Here is a 25,236-nt window from a genome sequence, read left to right as displayed (position 1 = left end):
ACTACCCCCCACAGGCAGTGTCACCCAGACACAGCGAACCAGCACGAGGAATCTCATTTACACTATGAGCAAAGCATTCCGGCCTGTCATATACGTGTTTATGAAACGTGTTCAGATCCCATATCAAAGTATATGTGAGGGACTTAACACTGACTTTCAAGGTCGACAAAGGAAAAGTGTCAGAGTCAAATTCTTCACACATATTCTTTCATTTATCACCGCATCCAAATAGGAACCAGGACTAAACCAGGACTAAACCAGGACTAGAAAGGGACCAAACCAAGTCTGACTCAAACCAAGAAAGCACACGGTGAGCTATATATTATAGCTATCATGTTTTGCTTATATCACCAAGGTATATTTAACTAAATTATTTTATGAAAGTGCTACAATGTAGTTGCTTGTTTGGAAAAAATAAAATTGCTCATTAAATATATTTGAGATATTGCGTGCTTTGATTATTAAAATGGGTGTATTTCATAATTTCATTAATTAAGTTTTTGCCTGTACTTGTTAAAAAAAGAGATACTGTTGTTAAAATGTATTTAGTTCCTACAAAACTGATATATAACAGAATGATGAATTGATTAAGTTAAAGAAAAAGGGTTATAATTTAGGTTAACTTTCACTCTGACCCAGTTATGGCACATCTGCCACATTTTCTACAAATATTTTTGTTTATTAGCTCAGTGTGAAATGAGGATGAGAGAGAAGGGAGGACATGCAGTAAATTGTCAGTGTTGGGATTCAAACCTATGGCAGTGCAGCCGGCTGCACATGGAGCCATTGTGCTGCCGCCTTAAACGCTCGACCACCAGGCAGCGCTACCACGTATCGTTTCACAATCAGCTTCAAGTTTAACCAGGTCCAGGCAGAACTGTGTTTGTAAAAAAAGAAACATTGGGAAATGGGTTATGGTTTGGTTTAATAACCAGGTTGAGTCATCACTTCCATCCTGTGGCTAATCTTATGCAAACAATTAACAAGTGTAAGATCAGTAAGATCTAGTTTAAATCAAATACTACAGAATATATGCAAACATAGATTCATGAATCCCTAATAGCAATTTCAGTAATTAAGGTCATATTTTTACACACAAAATTACATTATTATTTTTACTTTTTTTCACAAAAACATAGTATGGTGAAAAACACATATTTTTTCCCTTACATTTATATAAGTAACAATACTATAATATAATAATAAACAATAAATTCAGAACACTCAATTTAAGCCCAAAATATATTTCGAGGTGTTAATTTTACAAAGTTTTCCCCCCAAAGCAAAAGTAGTCACAACATGATATTTGCAGCTTAAGGAAAGCCATGAGCTGGAGATTTTAGTGGGTCAGTCCGGCTCCTCTTACCCCAGAGCGCTGACTCAGAGACAGGTCTGCAGCGAGGTCAATCACAACAGTCATTACACCAGATTTTCACTATATTCCTGTTACAGAGTTACCAGTCCGGTTTTAGACCAGGGCATAGTACTATCACAGCTGCTACCAAAGTTATACATTATATTGCTATTGAATTGGCCAATCATGGAGAATGTGCTGCTGTTTTTGTTGATTTATCAGAGGTCTATGATTCTGTAGATCACATAATTCTCTTATATTGTCTGGATGCTGTTGGGTTTGATTCAAATGCACAATAGTAGTTTTCAGATGACCTCACAAATAGAGCTCAAGCTGCTGATGGTTTTCAATCAGCATGTTCTTATTAACAAAGGTCTTTCTTATTATGAAAGGTCTTCCTCAAGGGTCTGTCCTTGGCCCACTTCTATTTACACTTTACATAAACTGAAGTGATCACAATCTAAAACATAGTGGATATTCACACCATCCATCAAAACTGTGTTAATTTAAAACTGTCAATGTTTTCTAAAAAGCACTCTAGTGACACAAAAATGTATCTATTCTTGTGCTTGATGGTAATATGATTGAACAAGTACCCTATTACATATACTCGGGCATCTGGATTGATGATAAACTGTCCTTCAACAAACACGTACAAGAGCTGACAAATAATCTTAAAGCCAGACTTCTTTCAAAACAAAATGTGTTTTCCTCTTGATTGTAAAAAAACTCCAGGCTATATTTCTCTCAGTTCTGGATTATGGTGATATTATATACTGGTATATGCATTCTACAGCAACAGTCTTAAAACCTCTCAAATCGGTTTATCATTCAGCGCTAAGATTCATTACAGGAGAAGGATACAGAACTCACCACTGTGAATTATATCGTAGAGTACAATGGCAATCAGTGAGAGAGCAATGGACCAGCTTCTTCGGGTGCTCGAGGGTTCATGGGAGTTCGCCAAACCAATCCACATGTGCTTTGTGGATCTGGAGAAGGCATTTGACTGTATCCCTTGTGGTTTCCTTTGGTTGGTTGGTGCTCCGGGAGTATGGGGTTCGGGGCCCTTTGTTCAGGGCTGTCCAGTCCCTGTATGACCGGAGCAGGAGCTGTGTTCACATTGCTGGCAGTAAATCAGACCTTTTCCCATGTTTGACTCTGGCAGGGCTGCCCTTTGTCAGCGTTCTATTCATTGTTTTTATGGATAGAATTTCTAGGGGTCAGAGGGTGTCCGGTTTGGGGACCACAGGATTCCATCTCTGCTGTTTGCAGACGATGTTGTCCTGATGGCTCCATCAAACCCGGACCTGCAACATGCACTGGGACGGTTTGCAGCCGAGTGTGAAGCGGCTGGGATGTGGATCAGCACCTCCAAATCTGAGGCAGTTGTTCTCAACTGGAGAAAGGTGGCTTGTCCTCTCCAGGTGGGTGGGGAGTCCTTGCCCCAAGTGGAGGAGTTCAAGTATCTCGGGGTCTTGTTCATGAGTGAGGGAAGGATGGAGCGTGAGATCGACAGTTGGATCGGTGCAGCGGCTGCAGTGATGCAGTCGCTGCATCGGACTGTTGTGGTGAAGAGGGAGCTGAGTACTAGGGCAAAGACCTCAATTTGTCAATCTATGTTGATACACTCACCAATGGTCATGAGCTTTGGGTAATAACCAAGGGACAAGATACAAGTGTTTGAAATGAGTTTCCTCTGCCTTAGCTGTGGCTTAGCACTCCCTTAGAGATAGGGTGAGGAGCTCAGTCACACGGGAGGAGCTCGGAGTAGAGCCGCTGCTCCTCCATGTCGCGAGGAGCCAGTTGAGGTGGCGCGGGCATCTGTTCGGATGCCTCCTGGATGCCTCCTTGAGGAAGGTCAGAAGAGGCACCAGGGAAGACCCAGGACACGCTGGAGGGACTATGTCTCTTAGCTGGCCTGGGAACGCCTCGGGATCCCCCCGGAGGAGCTGGAGAAAGTGTCTGGGGTCAAGGAAGTCTGGGAGGCCCTGCTTTTAGACTGCCCCTGCGACCTGGCCCCAAATAAGCAGAAGAAGATGGATGGATGGAATTAGAAAAGATCCTCTCAAAATCGTTCAAATCGAAAGAATCCCCATGGAAGGCCTAAGCGCTTTTATGTATTACGAAAAACATTCATTCTCACTGTGTGCTGCAAAGTACAAAGTCTTTCTGTGGAACATTCCAGGCAAGCAGGTGGCAAACCATCCAACAGTAAACCTAGCGATGACTATGGGAATAAGAGGATTACACACTAAAAACATAAAAATCTGCCATAATTATGGGCTTACAATGACAGAGAGGCACATGGACTAGCATACAGTACATTTGCACTGCTAAATATACACACCTCCAGTGGCAGGCGTGGGTCAGGATGCTCTGTGTGAAACCAAACTCTGTGGAGGGAGATTTACAGCTTTGTGTTGGCCACAGAGACACAGACGGTGAATCTTCAGGTCTCAAGAGTCATTGGTGCTGACAGTGTGACGAGGTCAGCTGTGGAACCACATGCATGAGAGAAGCTTTTAATTTCAGACTTGATATAATTCCACTTCAACTTTCTGGACATTTGTTCAAGTGAGAATATCTCATAGAATACTCTTCTTGTTTGTTTGATTCACCTGGTCCTGTGTCCTTAAAGTGCCCTTCAATCTGAGTGTACTAGTATGTTAGCTTAACTATGAATCACCTGTCTGTTAGTGTTGGTGACTAAACACATTTTCTATACATAATCTAGAAATATATTAAATCCACATCACAGATGCGGCAGTGCAGGGGCTCTCGCCCCCTGCTGGTGCACTGAGGAGCCACAGCCAAGCTGCTTGCTTCTAAAATGACTATTTGCTGCATCTCAAGGCAATGTCGGTTCTGAAGTGATCTGACTGAGCTTGGTGAAATTGGACTTTATAACAGAAGAGCATAACCTGTCCAAGTCTGATCTAGTCAGATCTCAGATGCATAGCAAACACCTGTAATAATCAAATAAGTGCTTGGTAGATAAGTTTAATGCCATACTGTTGAACACTCCAGGCAAACCAAAACAAGACAAGCAGGTGAAGTGGCCATCACCTGAAAAATGAGAGTGCATCTTTAAAGCAAACTAGTATCAACACATGACTAAGGTTTTCCACTGTTGTGGTTTGTTGAGGGGCCACACTGGGCTGATGGTGTAAATGAGTGGTTTTCGCAGCGTGTGACCAGGGCACATGTGGAGAAGGTCTAAACCGCGCAGTGACAGGTGCTGACAAACATGAGTGATGAGGCTTCTCTTTATGGACGGAAGGAAAATGCAAAACCCGACCCAGTGTGAAATAACATCTCGCCTGCGTCGACTGATGTAAGTGCACTTTTGTCTTTAGACTTGGCCAAAGGGTTTTAACACCCACTGCAAAAGTCTACATATGTTTCAAAAAATGAACCTAGATTATTGGTTTTACATAAATATACAATTTGTCCCAAAGACAATAGTCTTACTCCATTTAGAGGGTTGGGGTTATGGACATTGTATTTTTTTGCTTTAAGTCAGCTTGACTTACTAACAGATTTATTTTCTGCTTTTGAAAGTTAGTTAGTTTTAATTCAAGCATCACAAATACATTGGATGTGTATTCAGGTTGGCCTAATCTGAATCCAAATTCAATCAAAACTAGATGAACCAAAGCAGTTTTTTCCATTCCAAGAATGTTTTTTATTTGATATCAACATGTACCAAAGCAGAGACTTAATAAAACATTTCTAGAGCACAATTAAAGTAACAAAACAGATCCAAATGTTTTATATAACGTATTATAGTCGAATGAATGACAGAAGAGCTCAATAAAAGTTAAAATATTATGAGTTGTTCTGTGCCAACATTTGCCTGTAAATAGTCTTATTACATTAGATTAGAACCAGATTTACTGTAGAAGACTGTCAATGTCATGAGTTTTGGGACGGTTCATTAAAACTGGACTGAGATTAATTAAGCACAGCAAATTATTAACATCCCACTTGAAATGATTTCATATTTCGTTCAAAGAGGTTTGACTTGTGATGCGGAGGCAGAGGGCGTGGCATGGATCAGGGCACACAGTTTTGGGCACAGCTTGGACCATAAACTTTGTGCACATTAAAAAGGTAAGTGACATTTTACCTTTGCAAACATCTAAACTGTAACTAGCTCACACTGGTTTGAAGAATGGATGATGATCTGTCACCATTGTCTGATGTTTCTGAAAACAGTTTGACTCAATTATTTCAATTCCAATATGTTGTCTTGATGGTTGGTGCCCCAAAGTGCAAACCAGGAACCAAAACTGAACCTGCATGACTAAACCACTGCTAAATCAAAGTATAATTGGAGAAGACTCTACATCTACATAAAACATACTGGTGAAGGTTTGTGAGATTTTAAAAGGATTACTTGTTACTCGAGGCAAAGCAGGGACAGTCATCACCGTCAAAGCGCTCTCTTTGTTAAGTGTATAATGCAACACAGACAGATTTTTCCACCAGGTTTGCAACGGATAAAAAATACATTGTTCTGAAGTGCTGGTTTCCAATATAATGTGGGAGAAAAACAAATAAATACATTTACAAGAATAAAGTCAGGTAACCAAGCTTGAATATGTTTGTAATATAGTGAGTTTAAATCAGTGGTCACTTACATCAATAGTGAGAACTGTCTCTTGTTCTCCATACCAGTGTGACACTATCTGTGCCTTTAGGGTATAATGAAAGGTTGGTGGTGGTCGGAGGGGCGCAGAATTGAAGCCTCACTTCTGTCAGTCTGCCCCTGGAGCACTGTGACTTTAAGTGGCTTACCACTACCGAGTGTGGAATAGAGTTTGAGAGGCTTTGAATAGCCAATAAAGCACATAATAAGGCTTTATTATTATTCAATAAATAGATATTATCATGCTTCATGTACATTTTTATATTGTCTGTATGAGAAACTAAAGCCATTTGCTGTGTCTGTGGGTTAAATTGACCGGTCTCTCAGCACGACCATGGCTGAAGTGTCTGTGTTCTAACTTTGAGCTACATTAATAGCGATAGTTTATATCTTTTGAGATCAGATCATAAACACCTTTCCCTCACAGATTTGCCATCCATGGAGATGATCAACGACACTTCCATTTGCGATCCCTGCCTGAGGAAACCTTTCGAGCTTTACCCTGTGCTCCTGGTTCTCCCCACTCTCTTCTCCTTTCCGGTACAAAGTCTGGTCCTCTTCACACAAGCCTCTTCGACACTCACCGAAAAAACAGATGTACTGACTTTGAGTACAATATGTGTTGATTTTATTATCTCTAGTTCCATAATAGTTTCCGTGTTCACTCTCAACTTCCTGCCGGTCTTGTACACCTACACGTGGAGTGCCATTGTCGGTCTCATAAGTTTCGGTCATCCATTGTCTCAGAGCTTAGTTTGCTTCGAGCAATACTTTGCCGTTGAACATCCAACTGTTTTTCTAAAATACAGACCTCTACGCTATCGGTTTGCGGTGTTGGCCGTGGCATGGGGGATCATTATTGTGGGTAATGCTATGGTCATGATCATTTGTGGAATGCATGGAACTCTTGAAAATTTATTTTTGAAGTTGGAGTGCGTTTTACTGTCCGCTTTCATGACGATCAATTCTTTTGCAAGTTTGTCAATCCTAAGAAACCTCCTTCGACCTTCGCCCGGCGACAAAATACTCAAGACGCAAAATGGTTCAAGCAGAAAACAGGGCAAGTCTGTCAAAAGGAAAGTGTTTTATTTGATTTTAGCAGTGCAGATCAACATGTTAGTTTGCTACCTGCCTCCCATTTTTTCCCTCTTTTTCAATGACACTTTGCATTGCTCTATGTTTTTGTACAATGTGTGGTACGTTATGATGACATCTGGCTTCCATTGCTTGTGGTATCTCCAAAATGTGAACCAGTTAAAGAAGATATATTATGCCATTTTGAGGGCATTTAATATCAATCTGTAACATATAGAGATCATTATTTTAAATGTTCATAGTAAAACCTAATATTGATCGAAATAAAAACTTTGAAGGCATAAATAAAAATCCAAATTAACTGTATGTTTGCTGTAACCCTACCAGCATTTTCACATACCAAGTCCACTAGCACATCACGTCATGTATCAGTCTGTCTTAAAACCATCAACTTATTCTTAATTCTCACTCTGTTTCCTCGCTTCAATCGATGTCACTGACACGAGTCCGAAGGTTTGCTAGTTCTTCTGTGCTGAAGTGCCGCTTGGTACGCCAGTTAGGGACCATCTCTAAATTACAATTGCACAAGTCTTTGTATAAACATTTGTTATCTTAAAAAATATGAAACATATTTATACTAAAAAAAACAACAACATTAAGCATGAATCCAGAATATTTTTCTTAAAAAATCAAGGATTCTTTTCAATAGCTCCCAAGTCAGCCAATCTAGATAGTCAACGCTAAGGTATCTAGGTATCACATACGCACACCTTTTACTTTTTTAAAATATGTTTGATATTTTTTAAGATAACACATTTTTAAACAAGCACTTTAGGTACTTTAGAGACGGTCCCTAACTGGCGCACGAGCCTCGAGGAGAGCCCGTTGTGCAGGCTCACAGTTTCGGACTAGCGAACCTTTGGACTAGTGAACCTTTGGACTAGTGAACCTTTGGACTAGTGAACCTTTGGACTAGTGAACCTTTGGACTAGTGAACCTTTGGACTAGTGAACCTTTGGACTAGTGAACCTTTGGACTAGTGAACCTTTGGACTTGTGGGCAGCCACCCACTGATGTTGTTGTCACCATTTTAATTGATTCTGCCAGTAACCGCCAGGCGTCTGGATTCAACATTCAATGAGATCGTTACCCGTGTAAGAGCTGACGTCCTAATATGTTGAATAATCCTGAGAGTTTTCCGAGTACTCAGGCCTCAAATGCAGGACAATACCAGATTCAATTTGAAATTGAAGGCAATTATCATGTTTTGGGGAAGCCTCATGCATGTTGCCTGATTATCTATCCAGTTTATTGCACATTAGTTCAAATATTCGCTGTTTGAGGTCTCAGGACATTTTTATCTTACAATCCCATCGTGTTTACACAGAGACAGGAAAAAAGGCTTTCATCAACTTTGCTCCTGTGGGACAAAACACAGAGACTTTTTATTTTAAATCATTTTATGCCTTTTAATGATTTTAAAGCACTGGTAAAGGACGACCCTCAGTGCCAACGCACTTGTTTTACATAATTGTATCTAAGATTGTATGTTTAAATGTATTTTCGTGTATTGATTAATTTTATTGATATTTTTAATTGTGTTTTAGTTTCCTATTTTGTGTTTTAACAGGGGCTCATGAAAAAGAGAACTTTTCTCATTGGGTTTTCCCTGTATAAATAAATAAATTAAATGAATAGAAATGTGGCAAAGGCTGCAATTTGTAATATAATCTGCAAATAATATCTAATCTAACTTGTATAAAATGTCATGGTCAAGGTTATAAGGTAACAAATGAGAATGAATTAGTACAAACTGTTACCGCTAAATAAAAAAGTATAGGTGGCGTGTATTAGTTTAACAGTTTCTTTTCTTATTTGTTTATGCTCATGGATGTTTGCAAAATGTATTGTGAGCTTAATTCTGTCTTGAAAACAAATCACAAATCTTATTGCAACCAGAAAAGTAAATTTCCCATTTATTTTTCTAGAAAAATAAACATTTCAGAGTTTGAGACCAGAAGACCTGCAGTTTTATTTCAAATCTGTTTCTGAAACTTTATAAACCACCAAGTTATTGAAACATTTTGATGGATTTTATGTTTTTAATGTGTTTTAATTTGAATTTTCTAAAAGTCTATTGGGAAAAATGAATGGGAAATTGACTATTCATAGTGCAAAACCGCCATCATTCTAATTCTGCTGTTCTTAATTATTAATTTTATTTATCTATTTATTCATTTACACAATATGTGAGTCATCGATGCCGCATGTGGACAAGTTTTGCTGTACATCATCTACCGGTATTCATTTTGCATTTGCTATGTGTTAATTTGTGTGGATCATTCTATATTTGGTGTATTTTCCTAATGTGGGACAAATTGTTTTTTTCTCTTGAAACATCAGGAAAGAAAGGATCCAGTCTAAAGATATATTTATTATTATCATGTATTATAATCGAAGGGAAATTAATGTGTAGGTCACAAAATGCATTCCCACACTGAGAAATACCAAATCTGGACTTATCAACAGACACTAAATAGTCAAATCTTATCATCACTCTTTGAAGGTTCAGAAGGTTTAGTTGATATATAATTCGTATCTGGATTTATTGAGCTTGTAACTTTAACATCTCTCAAAGACAAAATGAAATATCCAACATTAACAACATCTACTTGAGTAATGTTATTTTAAAGTAAGCATTATTATTACATGAGTACATATTTTGGTTGCTCCACCTGTGCATTTCAAACTGTGAGTATATTTACAATGATAATAAATATATCTACAGCTGTGTCCCGTTACTTCAGTGGTTTCTCACAGATCCACTGCATCTTGTCTGAACAGACAAGATGCATTTTATTCAACAACTGTGAATACATTTTGAGAATACAAAATGTATTCACAGTTGTTGTAAATTGAGAATACAGTTTGGCTTGTTTACAACTGCATACGTACTAATGTAAAAATCAAAGTAATTAAAGCAGCACGCGGCGATAAAGGCCCTCGCCCCCCTTGCGACCGGACCACACCTCTAATCCCCCCCTACATCACCCCTCCCTCACAAACACTACCAATTTGTACTACTTCATTCAACATTTCCACGAGATTGAGTTCGAGATAGAGTTATGTAATAATAGATGATTTTTGGAGAGCAATTTGAGTCTCATTTCCTCGTGGCGTGGACAGCCGAGTAGTTCTCCCACATGTCAGTCATTCCCTGCGTCCTACTGCACACCTGTAGCATCGTTCCCAGCATATGAGCACGTTTCCCTGGCTGCGCATGCATGGTTGATATGCTGGTGTGTGTTTAGAGAGTTCCTTCAGTGTACAGTACAAAATGATGACAGAGAAAGACTGTGTTCGAGCGCAGAAGAGACTGAAATATGCCTTGCGTTAATAAACAAACGCAGAGGTAGCAGCGTAGCTCCTGTTCCGCAGGAGGTTTGATGGTGGGCGGCCTCTTGGAAAGAACAGGAGGGTCGCTTTAGTTCTCAAATCGGTGAAAAATCCTGTATTTTTCCTTTAATCACGGTTTAGTTCTGGTTTAGTAATAATACTGAAAAGTCTCCCTGTCGCATTCTAGCGTCAAATGATGTGTTACCTTGGCGATCATACACATGATGACGTCACAACTTCAAAGCTCTTCGTGACGTCACAGTGCTGAAGCTGTCCTACCGGGAGCTGTGTCCAGTCGTTTCACGAGCTGGAATAAAGTCTAAGGAATAAAGTCTGGCGGTAATGCAACACCTGGATACCAACCGCCATAAACAAACAAGACTCAGGTCTCCACACAGACAAACTGTCAAATTAGCTGATATGTCCGAAAGTAATGGGAACACAAATATGAATATAGTCAATACAAACGGTACATATATAAATGCACACAAACCACTAACAAATTTATATACACATTTACACAACACATATATAAATGCCTGCAACGTATTTACACAGAACAACATGCCTCCTCCAGACAGTGACAACAATACCTTGAACAAAATCAGGAAGAGGATTAGAGCAATCAGGGCTTATTTTGACAAATATGAATCACTCATATCCTTTTCTGTGCTTTTTGTCCAGATTTTATTACTTCCCTTTTTTTCATTTTAATTTAAAAATATCTTGTTGAGAGGCCCAGGGGATGCGGTGTGAATCCAGGGGCGTTTGACCCCAGAGAGCGTCCAGAGCATCTAATGCAGAGAAGATGGATAAAGCTTAACTTTTTGGCAGCAACGTATGAGAGACCAGTGACATAGCTACGCATTTCACCATCCAGAAGACAGACCAAAACAAAAGTTGCAGCTCTTGGAGTAAATTATGATATTTATTAAATTCCGCATTTTGAATGTTTTTGCCGGACGCGCGTCGAGAGCATCGAGGGCCCAACTTTTTGGGGGCTGCAGCAACCAGCAATCAGATATTACGCTCCAGTGACGTACTGCTGTGGAATTTCTGCAAACAATTACCAATAAATGAATAAATATAACAGATTTTTTCTTTCTCAAAAGGTGGCTCTTTAGTTACTCGTGCACAGTAAATATCACAAAAGTATCTGTCCCTCCAGAACAATGACAATACACATCCTTTTAGAGGCAGTGACATCACAATCAAATCAGCTCCAAAAGAGAACAACCATCAAGGTTGTAAAGATTTGATCTCTCTGGGTGGAGTCTGCATGTTCTCCCCGTGTTACCGTGGGTTTCTCTTCGGGTTCTCCGGCTTCCTCCCACCAGCCAAAGACAGTGTGAGGTAAGATTGGTGACTCTAAATTGGCCCTAGTGAGTGAATGTGAGTGAAGTGAGTGAATGGTAAGCTGTGTGTCTATGTCTATGTTTGTTTGGTCCTGCGACGAGTTGGCCACTGCCCAGGGTGTACCCCGCCTTAGGCCCAAAGTCACTGGGATAGGCTCCAGTCACCCGCGACCCCGAAAGGGAACAAGCGGTAGAGAACGACTGAATGAATGAATGGACAAATAATCTAGGACAAGGGTTAAATTAAAATGTCAAAGTGGAGGCGGCATTTTGATTCAAAATGGTCGACTTCCTGTCTGTCAGGGCAATGCTCCCATCAAATATTTTACTTGTCTCATTGATTTCAATCAGTTCCGAATTTCATGAGCGTAGGTCAAAATGTACTTTTTTACTGTAAATGTACTGTTTTTTGTTCTAGGTGGCGCTGTTGTCGTGTCGCGTCAGACGATCTTGTGATCTTTACATTTTTCACCGAGCCCATTGCACATAATATACCCCTATGTGGGACTTTTCTCAACATTCAGAGGGTCGAAAACACAATCACAAAACAACAACAAAATAAGAAGAAGAAAAAAACGAAGAACAATGTAGTAACTAGTGGTAACATAAACCATTCAAAATAGAAAAAAACATGCTCTAAATTTTGTACTTTTTCCACCAATGGTAATAATCGTTGGATTTGTCCTCATTCTCGTTAGAATTCATGGTAAACTCTGCTGCAGAAAAAATCTAAATGTAACGTATTATTGTATTTAACCTAAACAAAAATTGTGAAGAAACAATTGAACTCACTCAAAACGAGCCTCAGAGAAATGTTGAGAACGGCCTGCAGGACACAGAGGACGCCAAAGCTCAGCATGACGGAGTTTAGATGTTTGTACTCTGAAAAAGAGAAAAGGAGACTCATGTTTAATGCCAGTCCTGATTTAATCCTGGTTTTAGTTTCCTGAGATGGTTCTTTGGTTGGATTAGTCCTCAGTTTAAGCTGGTTAAGTTCTTGAATAGACGTTTAGTTTTCCAATAAAAAAAACGACCTACTTGATTTTGAAGTTGACCCAGGCTCAGTTCTGGTCATCTCTTGATATTCTCCCACTTCAACGCTGATCTCAGACGAGCCGGAGTGAAAATACACAGCCATCTTGGAAGTATGTCGAGTACACGGAGCAAAAACCACATGTGGCCTCTGTCTGAACGTGAATGTCGACAACATTTTGGCAATTTCCCCTTTTGTTGCGCCTCGTTCCTCAGGTTTGACCACTTAGTCTATTTCAAAACAGTTCCCTGGTTTAAAATGTCAATAAACGGCTCACAATACATTCATAACCATTTTGCAACACATACGCTGATCAATGTGAAATCGTGCATTGGTCAGTGAGAATTCTAGTGTATTATTTTTAGGTTGTTCCGGCAGCAGTTCATCACATTCTCTGTCACTATGCTGTGGACGTCACCATAGCAGCGGGTAAACAATGTGCTGCTGCTGTAGTTGTGTGTGGTGGGGTTAAAACAGTGTCACGCACGGCTCATCACTCTTTAATCCTTACATATATCACTATTTTAAAGAACTTTAGACATTTTCACAACAATAATGATTTGTTAAACCACCTCTTAATATGAAACAAACTCAAACACATAATCAACACAGTGAATAATGTCAAATATATTGCATAAACAAGCGCAACATAATTTTGTAAATTAGACCACGGAATACTCATGGTGATATATAAATATCAAATCAAATCAAATCAATTTATTTTTGTAAGGCCCAAAATCACAACAACAGTTGCCTCTGAGGGCCACAGGGAGAAATGAATCAACAATGTCTGTGGTGGCGATGAAGTCAGACAATGTCTGTGGTGGCGAGGGACGATGTCCCAGGGTCCTCTGTCCTCAGACTCTCCTTCTCGGCCAGGAAAAACTACAAAAAAAACCTCTTTGGGAAAAAAGCGTAGAAACCTGGAGGAGTTCCAGTGAAGGAGAGAAATACAGCAGCTCATGATATATAGATACTGTATCACCACATTTAATATCGATAAACTAATTGTTTTCATCTAAAAACAAGTTTAGTAACATTTAGTGCTGTCATCTTGTCAAAATCAAATCTTATTTTAATGAATCTTATTTTAATGAATGTTTTTCAAGTGAACTTGAAAAACATTCATTAAAATAAGATTTGATGTAAATAGATTGGGGCTTTGGTGATTTGGCAATGAACAAAGTTAAGTCAATTGCATTCATGTCCATCTTGAAGTCATGTAGACACCACTTCCTCTTGAGAAACACTAACACTTTCATCTGTTTCCGATCAACTTAAAAACAAGTTTCACAGCTCAACTCTTGTGAAGACATTTATTTTGTGCTGTACAAGTTTATATTTTCAGTTAGTGCAAAAAAATTCAGACGTTCACATGAAACAAAACATACAATGCGCTCCAGTAATATTGGCGTCTGATTGTTGTCAGCTCGGTGGAAAACTAATGCTGTGAACCTCAACCAGGGCTAAACCAGGGCTCAACCAGGACTAAACCAGGGCTAAACCAGGGCTCAACCAGGACTAAACCAGGGCTCAACCAGGACTAAACCAGGGCTAAACCAGGGCTAAACCAGGGCTAACCCAAGGCTAAACCAGGGCTAAATAAACCAGGGCTCAACCAGGGCTCAACCAGAGCTAAACCAGGGCTCAACCAGGGCTCAACCAGAGCTAAACCAGGGCTAAACCAGGGCTAAACCAGGGCTAACCCAAGGCTAAACCAGGGCTAAATAAACCAGGGCTAAACCAGGGCTAACCCAAGGCTAAACCAGGGCTAAATAAACCAGGGCTCAACCAGGGCTCAACCAGGACTAAACCAGGGCTCAACCAGGACTAAACCAGGGCTAAACCAGGACTAAACCAGGGCTAACCCAGGGCTAAATAAACCAGGGCTAAACCAGGGCTCAACCAGGACTAAACCAGGGCTCAACCAGGACTAAACCAGGGCTAAACCAGGACTAAACCAGGGCTAACCCAAGGCTAAACCAGGGCTAAATAAACCAGGGCTCAACCAGGGCTCAACCAGGGCTCAACCAAGGCTAAACCAGGGCTAACCCAAGGCTCAACCAGGGCTAAACCAAGGCTCAACCAGGGCTAAACCAAGGCTCAACCAGGGCTAACCCAAGGCTCAACCAGGGCTAAACCAAGGCTCAACCAGGGCTAAACCAAGGCTCAACCAGGGCTAACCCAAGGCTAAACCAGGGCTAAATAAACCAGGGCTCAACCAGAGCTAAACCAGGGCTCAACCAGGGCTAAACCAAGGCTAAACCAAGGCTAAACCAGGGGTAAACCAGGGCTCAACCAGGGCTAAACCAAGGCTAAACCAGGGCTAAACCAAGGCTCAACCAGGGCTAAACCAAGGCTCATCCAGGGCTAACCCAAGGCTCAACCAGGGCTAACCCAAGGCTAAACCAGGGCTAACCCAAGGCTAAACCAGGGCTAAACCAAGGCTAAACCAGGGCTAAACCAGAGCTAACCCAAGGCTCAACCAGGGCTAAACCAAGGCTAAACCAGGGCTAACCCAAGGCTAAACCAGGGCTAAACCAAGGCTAAACCAGGGCTAAACCAAGGCTAAACCAGGGCTAAACCAAGGCTAAACCAGGGCTAACCCAAGGCTAAACCAGGGCTAACCCAAGGCTCAACCAGGGCTCAACCAGGACCATCAGCGAGTCCACGTTTTTGATTATAAACACAATCATCACCTTTTAAATTTAGCAGATTTTTAGTGTTTGGATCTACCTTTAAAGGAGACATTATGCAACATCAACTAAAATGAGCCTTTAGCCTTGTTTCAACAGCGTTTCCTCATCATTAGTTTAGTCAAAGTGTGTTTTGATTGATTGTTTGAATCCTGCATTGTCCTGAGGCTCAGAAAAGCCCTGTTTTCACAATTATGCCAATATTAGAGGAGGTGTACAGTTTTCATACAATAATGTGCCTAAAATGCACACGTAGTTTACTCATTCTGGGAGGCCAACTGTGAAAAGTGTGGAAATATACCGACCCTGCTAAACGTACAAAAATCAAACATTCTATTCAGGCATCAGCAGGGATAAAGATTATTCTCTTTCGGATGATTATGGTCACAATATAATTATAAAGACTAACAAAATAAAACAGAATAATGGAGACCGTTTTAGAATCAAAACCAAGTCCAAATAAATCTAAACTAGATCTATTTTATGTCATATTAACTTAAGTCTCATCTCATAAAATAAATGTTTTATTAGACAATGGAAACGTAATGTTGGTCGTGTTTTATGATATTGTGACACATCAGTGAAATACTGCGATAAAATATGATAAGACAGTAATCCTAAAATGTACAAAAAGATTATAAAAAAGTAAAACACAATCTTGCAACATAACTCGTCTCATATTTTGAAATGATATGGTTAAATCTTAAACTGGATGATGCTATTCCAGAAAAAGTGAGTCATTTGTATCTATATATTTAACACAAAGTAAATATGAGTTTTGGGTCATTTTTAAATACACAAACAAAACATGAAGTGCTTTGTGTATCTATAATTATTTTAAATCCAGTGGTCAAACAAAATGTGGCTTGAAAATAATTGTAAATATCAAAATATATGCATATCCCAAAGTATTAATTACTACTACAATTTAGTGTCGCGTAGTGAAAAATGTGTGTACTATAAGTTTTTATTGAATGTTTTTAATACAAGGAAGAGAAGAGTCTAAAATGTAGCAGAACTGTGTATGAGACGACGTTTTGTTCATGTTATGCTCACAATTACAGTAAAATAAAGTGCATAAATATAACTTTATCTTGCATTTTGAAGTCCATTCGTGAGGTGAAGATATTCTATTTTTGTGATATCATGATTCAGTTTCCTCTTTATATTTGCATTTTTTGTCTGCCTTCAAACCACACAAACTGCTTTAAGTTGTCCATGAAAACATCTGTAATTTGACTTTTTGCTTTACTTAGCACCAATGTCCAATAACAGGGACTATTTAGAGATGCGCCATGAAGCTTTTCTGGGTCGTTTAAGACTGTTGATCTGTGCCATTTAATATAAATTATATTCAAATTTCTTCCTCCAAAGCCTGACCTGTGCTCAAGACCACGGTTTTTACTGAAAGAGAATCGACTGTGGACCCCTCGATTCAAAAAACACCCAAATAATAGACAATTTCACATTACTCGATCTTACGATTTATTTGTTCAGCCATAGCCAATTTAAACTTAAAATAGTCCTGTGTTGGACCTAGTTTAGACTTGAAATAGTCCCGTTTTGGACCTAGTTTAACCCTAGTTTAGACCTGGTTTATATATGACATATATATGCTTAAGTTTGAGAACCATTGATTTAAATAGTATCATCTTAAACTTAAAGAGGCGATCGATCTGACCTGTAACAGTTTGTATCTGTTTTAGGTACAAAAACACCGGTCATCGAATAAATGCCAGATTGAAAAGTTTAAAGAGGCTGCGACGAATTTATTTTTATGTAATAACATAAAAGCAGCTCTTGTAGGGTCAGAATCAAACCGCTGTGTGCTGTCTGCATCTAATCATCCCCTGCAGACCAGGACGTGCGCCGTTAGCATGCTGCAAGACTCACCGTGTCTTCTGAAAGTTACGAAAAGCGCTTAACAACTCATAGGATGCTTAGAATACATTAGGTGAGTGAGTATTGTATTTGCACCGCTGTAAAGAGTTAAAACATAACTCGTTTTTCATGTTTTTAAGACGGTAAAAACCAGGTACAGCCCTTTTAATGCCATAATGTGGACTATTCCAGGGAGACAAGCAGGTGGTGGACCCAGAAAACCTTAAAAGACTAACTCGGTTCACTGTGGCGGAGGCGGCGGCGGCAGATCCAGGTACGACATGGCGTTCGGTGGCCAGAAGGGAGGAGCGAAGGCCGGGTTGAAGTACGCGGGCGGAGGCGGGTACATGTGGAAGTTTGGGGGCATCTGTGGCGGAGGGTGAGGCGGGTAAGGGCAGGGAGGGGGCGGGTACGAGGGCGAGCCGTGGGTCTGTCCTGGAGGGGGGCGGTGGTGATGGTGGTGGTGGTGGTGGTGAGGAGGAGGAGGAGGTCTGGACGGGCGGAAACCAGGGTTCCTCTGGTTCTGGTGCCTGAACGGAGGACGCTGGTGTCGAGGAGGGAAAGTCCTGGCGTCGAGCTGCTGCTGCTGCTGTGGATTGTGAGCGTTCTGAGGAGCGCCGTTATCTGCAACAACAAAAGGTATTAAAAAAATTATACAAATAAGAGCAAGTTGGTGTCATCCTTGTCCAATCAGAGAAGTGTATTCCCGAGTACTGGGAATACTTTCACACTGAGTCCACTGTCCAGGGTGTACCCCGCCTAAGGCCCAAAGTCACTGGGATAGGCTCCAGTCACCCGCGACCCCGAAAGGGAACAAGCGGTAGAAAATGGATGGATGAGTTGCATTAAACCTTTTTCTGATTGTGATAATAGCGTGAAAACATGACATTGAATTAAAACGGATTTGTGTTAGTTTTGTTTATCTTTTTCATTTCCTTACAGGTTCAACAAAGTATACCATAAACTTATCACCAAGTACAGAGGGAAACCATGCACATGCACGATCTAGTACCTCAATGTGCTCCTCTGATTTTAGGAAAGTAAATGTATTCTCAACACCATGCAAATGAAAGAGTAACTGTAACTAAATACAGTTACTCTAAATGAGTAATCTTCAAGTGCATGCATGTAGTGAAAAATATTTGGAGCTCTTAACAGTTATAATGTTTTTTGTTTTTTAAATAAAGCTAGAATACTTTGTTTGATAGAGTCACTTTCTTTTCTCCATGGAAGTTTATGCCATCACAGTAACATTTCCACGGAGAAAAGAAAGCTTGGGACACCCAAAATCCCCAGTAATTTTAAGTATTTCCTTTTAAGTCTGTACCTATGATGTTATGGTTCCTCTTCTTTTTTCCTTTCTTTTTGGCCTGCTGCTCCTTCTCGTCATCGCTGTAATCTAAAGCCTGGACACAAAGATATGTTTAAAACAACACACTTATTTAGAGCCGCACATACTGTAGAAGGTAAGAACAACTGATCAATAAATAACAAGAAAACTATAAAAAACAAATCATTTATGCAAAAGAAATAGAAAAACAGCAGCAAACGCACTGTAAACACGTCCATCTCATTATTTACCTCCGACGGTGGTTCATCGTCATTTTTCCACGAAGCGTCAGATCCTTTCATACTGTTAAAAACAAACTTTATTTAAACATGTCCCAAATAATGACAACGCCAAATTGAACTGAAAAAAACACTGAATGATTTAATGACCCATAAATTTTATATCACATGACTTTATCGTACATATTTAATAGTATAATTAATAGGGCTGAAACAATCATTTACATTCTAATCTATAATTGCAAATAAATAAATAAATAGACAAAAACTTTTCATATTCGTGTTCTTACTTAATGAAAATAAAAACTAGTGGTGCAACGATAAACTGACTAATTGTAACAATAAGAAAGAATTGTAGTTGTATTTTGACGATCATAATCTTTATCTGGACTATACAAAAAGACTACTAAAATACTCTTTTGGTTGCAGCCCTGATGACAAAGGGAAAGTGCTCCGCCTCCGTGTGAGGGCGGAGCTTCGGCACACTGGTTGTACTCACAGTTTCAGCTGCTGAGTAAGGATGTATTCCGTGTACTCCTTTATGTTCGGCGCGTAGAACAGCGTCCGTCCCACGGTGATGTCGCCGTTGTGGATCTGCTGCTCCGAGTTAAACCTCAGGAGGTAGAACGGACTGCAGACCGGGCCAAACACTTCAAAAACCTGACACAAGAGGGCAGAAGAGGACAGCGAGGGACGCGTTAAGAGTGTGCCCGTTACATCAAATGAAACATGATTTATAGAACATGTTTATTTTGTTATATGTATGTCATTTATCTGTCTCCTCACCAGAAACACGTGAAACAGGAAGTTAAGTGTCACTAGATTCTTACCACAAACTTCAGGAATCCCAACCTTAGGCTCAGATTGACCTGATCATTTTGAGCTAAAATACACTGAACTCTGCCTTTTAGCGAGGCTCTGACCCAAATGTGGTCGATGGATCGATACCCGCAGACACGCTGTTGATTATTCATAATGTTTTGGTGTTTTGAGGGCTTTCGCTAACGGCTACAAGTCAAAAGTACAAGGAACTGACTGGAGGACTAGTGCAGTTAGCAAGTGACTGGCAGCATAAGCATCGACAGCCGTGTTTACTCATTTATACGTCTTTATTACAGAACTCCAAAGGTTTCTTCAGCACTGCCCTTTGTCTGTACAGAGGACTAATGTGGAAATGCACCGTCTGTGAAGGGTGCAGCCGCGTTTGTTTGTACCGTGTTCGCTCATTGATGCATAAACCCACGGGACCGAAAGTTGGTCATGAAAGAAGGTTCATAGTAACGGAGCCCCGCCCTCCTCGAGCTCTCCACACTCACCTTTCCCACTGACACTCTATCGGACGTGAAGAGGAGGCTGTCTTCTTTCAGGGCGGGTTTACCTTTGAGCGACTGGACCACAACTGCAGAGAGAACCAGAGAACCAGTGTTTATGTTTGAATGGAACTATTGAAACCCCCAGAAACATTGACATTCTGCCCATCTGCGTTTGTCCCATTACCCAGGCAATTTAAAATACTGGAGACGGCTCCGACGGGCTGCAGCTCGGCGTCCTCGGGTAACGTCACGCTCACCACCTCCACCTCAGGCAGCTCCTGTTCACAAACACATGTTCAAAACTGCAATACAAGAATACTGATTTAATATGATAGTAATCGAGAACCGGTTCTACTTGTGAATGAGACGAGGTAAAGTCCTACTGTCTTTGCTCTGGGACGACTTGTTTGTTTGCATAACGCAGCAGAATAAGCCATTTATTTTGAGAAAATGTTATGCTTAAGTCTAAATAGTGCCTCATTAGATCAAATATAGGATTATAAAACTAGAAGCATAAAATATGATCAATTCCCATCTCTATCGTTGAACTGTAGAAGTTTTCCAATCCCACAGTGACAGAATGTAACAAAATGTAAAGGCATATGATCAACAAAATGATGTGATTTGGTATTTTTGGATGCGTTTTATTTGTATTCACCCCTTTTTTATGCAGGTAACTTGATTAAGAACCTGATTTAATTTATAAAGATGAACTGGACCACTTTTATGGTCCATGTTTTGTGAGATACTTGAACCACGACCAACACGTTTACAGACACACTTTAGAGTGTGTTTGTTTGAGGGACGGACCTCGAGCAGGACTTCTCCCTGGATTCTGATCGGAGCTGGTTGACTGAAGCCTTCGTCGTGGTCTTCCTCCACCATCCGGACGGACGGGGATGAGGACGAGGACGAGGACGAGGACGAGGAGGAAGAGGAGCTGTCACTGCGGATCAGGGAAGAAACACATGTATGAGTAATACAACAATGCCATGACAACAGGCCCTCAAGAGCACGTTCAAAAAACAACACAAATACTGTCCTGAAAGATGAATAAAACCAATCTCAAGCTTTATACAAAAATAATAATAATCAGGATTTAGCTTTAATAACCTTTGGCTTATATTTATTCGAACTTGGAATAAGTCAACACAATTTAGACAAACTCGTTCCTGTGTCTTATTAGTCTAATTCCTGCTCCGTCTGACTCATAAAACCTTCACGTTTTGGGAGTTTGTGTTTAGTTCAGTAAACAGATTATTTGATAACTAAAGTACTTCAACATTATCTCAATAATTAATTAGTTGTGATGACTCGATTAACTTGTTTCAGCCCTAAAGTATTGATCAAATTTGACAATTTAATATTTTTTCCACATTTTGAGTTAATAATGTTGCTTTCTCCTTCATAAAACACATTTAGCTTTGTGATTTAGTGTCCAAAATGTGAATATTATGATCATTTTAAGTCTTTTCTGATAAATGGTGGCAGTCCTTGTTTATTTACCTGTCTGAATCTTCCTCCGAGTCCTCCGAGTTCTGTTCTTCCATTAAAACGCCGGACGGTTGTCGAGCGTCTGTCGCGTGTGTTTTGTCGCCTTTGCTTTTCATCGGCGCGAGTTGTGACGAAGCGCTGGAGTGTTGGGGCTCCACGTTCAGGTTCTCCATCTGAGTCGTGACTGTTACCTCCATCTCCTCGTCTTTAGAGGCCGGGGACGTCTGCGGAACGTCTCCCTCGCTGGGGCTGAGATCTGTGACTAAGCTTTGGACTTGAGGGGATTTCGGTCGGTTTTGTGAAATATCCTCTGACGTGTTTTCATCCGTCTGAAAGTTACGAGACAAATAAAAGAAAATGTTAGTGCGCGAGTTAAAAGAGCCACCTCAATGATGACAAAATAATCACAATTTCAATGGTGAATGCCTTACCTTTGAGGACGATGTGGTCGAAAGATTATCTTCTAATGCTTTTTCATCCGTCTGAAAGTGACAGATATTAGGTTAGAAGCAGCTTGAGGAATTTGTGAGAGTCAATATTGTCTGTCTAGAAGCCTTCACTTTCCATATTTCAATCTTTATAAGTTGATAATGTATTTCAAAAGGCTCCAAGTTTGTCTAGTCAACTAATCAAAAAACTATTACAGGTAAATAGTAGAAAAAGCTTCAGTTGTAGTCATCTGGACTCAGTTAGAATTTTTTTTATTTTTTCTAACTGAGTCCAGATGACTACAACTGAAGCTTTTTCTACTATGGAACACGCCTGGACGAATGAGGGATTACACCGACATATTACAGGTAAAATAATCTCCAATATCGAGTATTGTTAATCATTTTTGCCAATATTGCCCGTAAGAAGAAGCTTGATCGTGTGGGAAAGAAGAAGATTTCGATGTCCCCTTCCCTCGCTTACAGAAATCTAAATAACAATCTGATGTCTTTACTTTGGCGGATGGAGGCCCCGGGGAACCGTCGTCCTCAGGCACTTCTTCATCCGTCTGAAAGTTACAAACCAAATAATGTAACAGGTTAGAAGAAAGACGGAAAAATTAATCACACTCGAATCAACATCACATGCTGCACGATGAGGGTCCTACTTTTGGGCATTTGTTCTTCAAAGTATCTTCTGGCGTGCTTTCTTCCATCTGAAATAAGAATTAGAAATGGTGACGGCTGCAGTTCCATAAAATATCATCTGTTGACATGGATTGTTTGGGCCGATACCGATATTTGCCTTGGTATTGTTTGCTGATACTGATATCATACTCATATATTATAACATCATAAAATCCTTAGCAAAGTCACAAATGTATCATAGATTTAAAGATAAATGTGTTGAAAGATTGTGTAAACACTTGGGATGTAACGATATAACAATCTCACGCTACAATATTATCACAATATTCATTTTACGGCTCTGTATTTATTGCAATAATGTAGAGGAACAGAAATGTAGATATTAAAACTTTTTCCCATTACATCATTGACTAAGATGCAAAAGTGCTGATTAAATAACAATTTTTTTCATGATTCTGAAATCATGGATAAACCATAGTCTATGTAGTTATCTCTGTTTCTTTAGCTGTAAAGAAACAATGCGTTTAGGCAAAGACACTTGCAACTCAATATATTGTTATAAGATTATAGAGTGAATTTGTACTTTTGTGGCTATGATGGCTCATTTCAAATTCACCTCTAGGTCATTGAGGACAAAGTGGGAATGACACGCGTGGACAGAGACTGGGGAAAGGCAGAAAGAAATATCAGTGCTAAATATCAAATTTCAATATGTTTTTGCCAACTTCTAGTGTAGTCACATAGATATATTTAAGGTAGAACACATTTCAAAGCATGAAATATTGCTACAGAAAAATATTGAAACTACTTTTTTCCACTGGCACAATAAGAATAAAGCATTTTTTAAAATATAAAATACATAGCAGAACGAACCAATAATTATACATACAAAAGTTACTTATTCAACTGAGTGAGCACTAAAATATATTTAGCTAATATTTACTGAACATTAAATGGATATAGTAATGATCGTGAAAGGCCTAATCTACGCGGCAGTAAATTAAAGTAGATGTGGGCGACGCGGCATAAAACGAAGATCCCAATTTCATTTTTATCATGGATCTTGTAAACTTTGAATTTTTCGATAAGAAACAAATTATTATTTTAAGAGAACTTCACTGCGATTGGTTAAATCCAGCAGTCACTCACAAGCTTTATAAAGGCTGAGGAGAAATGGGTGAGAAAAGTGTCAGTTGCATTCAACAGAGAACACAGTGCGGTCACAATACTAACTTTTGAGGATTAGGTTCAATATTCAATAGGACTGTTATTTAAGAAATAGTGTTTCAGTGGCAGACACAACATAATAGAACATTGTGCGTGTTATCATGTGGTTTTATGACATTTCTAATAAAGACCAAGATCATTGGAAAACTGTAAAGGTCAAATTTGATTAGTGTGATTTATTTTGGTATCGATACTTCAAATTAGATCAGTATTCGGTTTTTTGGACAAAATCACCAGAACTGCAGATCACAAGCTTAAAAAAAGAAACTAGTATTTGGAAGACAGATTGTGATTACTTGTAATAAATCTTTCTACATGTTTTGTCTTTGCCACAAGTTTCTCATTATTTTTGCACGTCAAAAACTGCACAGATGTGAACAACCAGATTCCTCTCATCAGATGCAAACGTTTACATGACATATCAAGAATATAATATCTCCAGAAATCAGATCATGATCAGGTTTGTGTTGTGCATATAAACATAGCCTCTAATAATGCTACAACCACATAAATACACATGAATTTGTTCCAGATGCGATAAAACTAAAACCTATCATTTCATAAACATGTAAGATTAGTGAAGCTTTGCAACAGGATTGTAAGTTGCTTTAAATCCGATCGCTCTCATTACATGCTCTAAGGTTATACATCATACAAACATGGAGATGTTTATCACATTGAAGGAAACATAACACAAGCTAGCTCCATAACTAGCATCAATCTGTTTATCTTCTTTATCAAACTGAACAAATCTTAGGCCAGCTAAAAGATGACTACGAATGTAAAATATCCGTTGCCACACAAAGGTTAAATGTGAATTACATCGTCGTGTTGAAATAAAGACACTTACTTTTCAAGAAACCACGCACAACGAGGCTTCAGGTTTAAAGTGTGTGAGGAGTTACAGAAAACAGTCAAAGCAGTTCCGCTCCAAACCTTCAAATTAATATTAGACGACTATTTCATTCGGTTTCAAATCGGACTGTTTTTCGTTCTAGACACCGTGAATAATAGATCAACTGTAAAGAGACGAATTAAATAAATCTAAAATAAAATATACTCCTAAAACCAGAAACTATTTGACAATAAAAATGTAAGTGTTTTATTTTGAAGATAATGCTCAGTTTTTATCGCAGTGAGGTTTGCATACTTG

The 25,236-nt window shown here is 39.5% G+C and overlaps 1 protein-coding gene across 1 annotated transcript; it reads right to left on the bottom strand.

Annotated features, from left to right (window-relative positions):
- Positions 1 to 13,988: 13,988 nt before the first annotated feature.
- On the bottom strand, positions 13,989 to 25,004 carry naf1 (nuclear assembly factor 1 homolog (S. cerevisiae)). Its single transcript, XM_072463763.1, has 12 exons — positions 24,934 to 25,004; positions 22,877 to 22,924; positions 22,724 to 22,777; positions 22,212 to 22,262; positions 21,793 to 22,109; positions 21,097 to 21,232; positions 20,471 to 20,564; positions 20,290 to 20,372; positions 19,473 to 19,633; positions 18,986 to 19,037; positions 18,732 to 18,810; positions 13,989 to 18,028 (listed from the first exon to the last, which is right to left on the bottom strand). The coding sequence occupies exons 2-12, from the start codon at positions 22,922 to 22,924 to the stop codon at positions 17,646 to 17,648; spliced, it is 1,458 nt and encodes a 485-aa protein (XP_072319864.1). The 5' UTR covers positions 24,934 to 25,004; the 3' UTR covers positions 13,989 to 17,645.
- Between the last annotated feature and the right edge of the window lie 232 nt (positions 25,005 to 25,236).

This window comes from Eucyclogobius newberryi, unplaced genomic scaffold (genome assembly GCF_026437365.1).
Source record: "Eucyclogobius newberryi isolate DKJ021-1_F unplaced genomic scaffold, fEucNew1.0.hap1 SCAF_4, whole genome shotgun sequence".
Lineage (NCBI taxonomy): Eukaryota > Metazoa > Chordata > Actinopteri > Gobiiformes > Gobiidae > Eucyclogobius > Eucyclogobius newberryi.
The sequence above is the reverse complement of the archived record's forward strand: the minus strand, read 5'-3'. Positions and strand labels throughout refer to the sequence as shown.